This window comes from Solanum stenotomum, chromosome 4 (assembly GCF_019186545.1).
Source record: "Solanum stenotomum isolate F172 chromosome 4, ASM1918654v1, whole genome shotgun sequence".
Taxonomy (NCBI): Eukaryota; Viridiplantae; Streptophyta; class Magnoliopsida; order Solanales; family Solanaceae; genus Solanum; species Solanum stenotomum.
Genome location: NC_064285.1, coordinates 11,737,087 through 11,740,138, shown reverse-complemented (window position 1 = coordinate 11,740,138; position 3,052 = coordinate 11,737,087). Strand labels below are relative to the sequence as shown.

Sequence of the window (3,052 nt, the reverse complement as noted above, 5' to 3'; positions counted from 1 at the left end):
ATGTTGGAATTGTGTACCCGATCTCTGATAGTAAGTGGGTAAGTCCGGTATAATGTGTTCCTAAAAAGGGAGGTATGACAGTAGTAAGGAATGAAAAGAATGAGTTGATTCCTTCTAGAACAGTGACCGAGTGGAGAATTTGTATGGATTATCGGAAACTAAATGATGCTACCCGAAAAGATCACTACCCCGTTACCTTCATTGATCAGATGCTTGACCGACTAGCAAGGCAATAGTACTATTGTTTCTTAGATGGGTATTTCGGTTACAACCAGATCTTAATTACCCCGAGGATCAGGAAAAGACCACGTTCACTTGTCCTTATGGTACCTATGCTTTCAAACACATGCCATTCGGACTTTGCAATGCACCGGTGACTTTTCAAAGGTGTATGATGGCCATTTTTCATGATATGGTGGAAGACTTTATAGAGGTGTTCATGGATGATTTCTCTGTGGGAAGTCTTTTAAGGTATGTCTCTGGAATCTTGATAAAGTATTTGCTAGATGTGAGGACACTAACTTAGTTCTAAACTGGGAAAAGTGTCATTTTTTTGTTAAAAAGGGGATAGTGTTGGGACACAAGGTGTCTAAGGCTGGTTTAGAGGTTGATAAGGCCAAGGTATAAGTTATTGAAAAATTGCCCCCTCTCATCTCCATAAAAGGGGTGCGTAGTTTTCTTGGTCATGCAGGCTTTTACCGACGATTCATCAAGGGTTTTTCCAAGATTGCAAGACCTATGTGCAGTCATTTGGAGAAGGAGGTGAAGTTTGATTTTGATGAGATGTGTTTGAAAGCTTTTGAGATGTTGAAGAGGAACTTAATTGAGGCTCCCATCTTAATTGCTCCTGATTGGGAATTACCATTTGAACTCATGTGTGATGCAAGCGACGTAGCAGTAGGTGCAGTGTTGGGACAAAGAAAGAATAAAGTGTTCCACTCGATCTATTATGCAAGCAAGACCCTTGACTCTACACAAGCTAATTACACAGTGATTGAGAAGGAGATGTTGGCTCTAGTGTTTGACTTCAACAAGTTCAGATCGTATTTGGTAGGTACTAAAGTGATTGTTTTTACTGACCATGCAGCTATTAGGTACCTATTCAACAAGAAGGATGCAAAACCAAGGCCGATTCGATGGATATTGTTTCTCCAAGAATTTGACCTTGAGATCAAAGATAGGAAAGGTACTGAAAATCAGATAGTGGATCACTTAACTAGGTTGGAGGATTTTTCCTATGTGAATGAAGGTGAGCAAATCCGGGAAGATTTTTCGGATGAACAATTGATGGCATTAGATAGCTCTCAAGTGTCATGGTATGCAGACATTGTGATTTTTATAGTAAGTGGAGAGTATCATCTGGGTGCAACCACCCAACAAAAGAAAAAGCTTAATCATGATGCTAAGTTCTATATCTGGGATGAATCGTTTTTGTTCAAACAAGGTGTGGACCGAATAGTGAGAAGATGAATTCCAGAGTATGAGGTTCACAAAGTGCTTGAAAGTTATCATGCTAGCCCATATGGAGGTCACCACGGAGGAGAGCGCACTGCTCATAAGGTACTACAATCTAGTTTTTTTTGGCCCTCGTTATTTAAATATTCTATTGCTTTTGTGAAGGGTTGTGATAAATGCCAAAGGTTGGGTACTATTTCAAGAAGACATGATATACCACTAAATAACATTTTGGAGGTGGAAATTTTTGATGTGTGGGGTATTGACTTCATGGGTCCCTTCCCACCATCTACTGGAAACCAATACATTCTTGTGGATGTGGATTATGTTAGTAAATGGGTTGAGGCGGTTGCTCTTCCTTCGAATGATTCAAGGGTGGTGATAAAGTTCATAAAGAAGCACATCTTCACCTGCTTTGGCACTCCAAGGGCAATCATAAGTGATGAAGGTAAGCATTTCATTAACCATCTTGTTAAAAACCTTCTTGCTAAGTATGGTATTCGTCATAAGGTTGCTACAACTTACCATCCTCAAACGAGTGGTCAAGTAGAGGTCTCGAATAGAGAGGTGAAGAAAATTTTGCAGAAAACGGTGAATGCGCAGAGGAAAGATTGGTCTGAGAAATTAGATGATGTGTTGTGGGCATATAGGACTGCATATAACACACCATTAAGGACTTCTCCCTATCACATAGTATTTGGTAAAGCATGTCATCTTCCTGCAGAATTATAACATTAAGCTTATTGGGAAATTAAGAGGTTGAACTTGGACCCCGAGCTGGCCGGTAAAAAAAGAGTGAATCAGTTGCATGAACTTGAGGAGTTTAGGCTCCACGCTTATGAGAATGCCAAGTTTTACAAAGAAAAGACGAAGAGGTCACATGACAAGCACATAGTAGCTCGTACTTTCAATTCGAGAGATAATGTACTACTCTTTAACTCTAGACTAAGGTTATTCCCCGAAAAACTAAGGTCGAAGTGGAGTGGTCCTTTCGAAGTGATCAGAATGACACAACATGGGGTTGCTGAACTTAAAGGTAAGACTGGCCTTACGTTCTTGGTCAATGGGCAAAGGGTGAAACACTACTTTGGTGAGGATTCAAATCGTGATCGGGAGGCTCTTGAGCTAAATGATGAATGATCCAAGTTGCGTCGTGCCGCGACATTAAATCAAGCGCTACATGGGAGGCAACCCGTGAACAATATGTAATAGATAGGTAGTTCGTGTTTGAAATTTTGATTTTTATTGTTTTAGCATAGTTTAAATTCGTAGAATCTAGGAAGTTCTTTTAATTCTTAGTTTTAGCTAAATAGGATTGTTCATTATTGGTGTGTTTGTATGAGTTTGCATTAGCCCGGAAAAATACTAAAATAGTCATTCTTTGAGCATGTGTCGTAACTTGGTGTAAATGTTGTGAAATGTTGCCTCCATTGTGAACTACAAGATCATGATTAAAAATGTTTGGTTGATTTTAAGGTGGATTGTTAAGTCTAAGGGTTGTGAAAAAGAGTTGATAATCTAAAGATTGTTTGAGGACAAACAAAAGTCTAGTGTGGGGTGGTGATCTTAGGCGTATTTATATGCCTAAGTTGTCAAT

General features: G+C 39.4%; 1 protein-coding gene across 1 annotated transcript; it reads left to right on the top strand.

Annotated features, from left to right (window-relative positions):
* Positions 1 to 1,725: 1,725 nt before the first annotated feature.
* Positions 1,726 to 2,595, top strand: LOC125861276 (uncharacterized). The gene is made up of 2 exons (XM_049541211.1): positions 1,726 to 2,093; positions 2,214 to 2,595. The coding sequence occupies exons 1-2, from the start codon at positions 1,726 to 1,728 to the stop codon at positions 2,593 to 2,595; spliced, it is 750 nt and encodes a 249-aa protein (XP_049397168.1).
* Positions 2,596 to 3,052: the final 457 nt, after the last annotated feature.

Coding starts and splice junctions, on each gene's coding strand:
- LOC125861276 (XM_049541211.1), top strand. CDS start 1,726: ATGGGTCCCTTCCCACCATCTACTGGAAACCAATACATTCTTGTGGAT. Junction 2,094..2,213: donor GAGAAATTAGATGATGTGTT/GTGGGCATATAG, acceptor GGAAATTAAGAG/GTTGAACTTGGACCCCGAGC.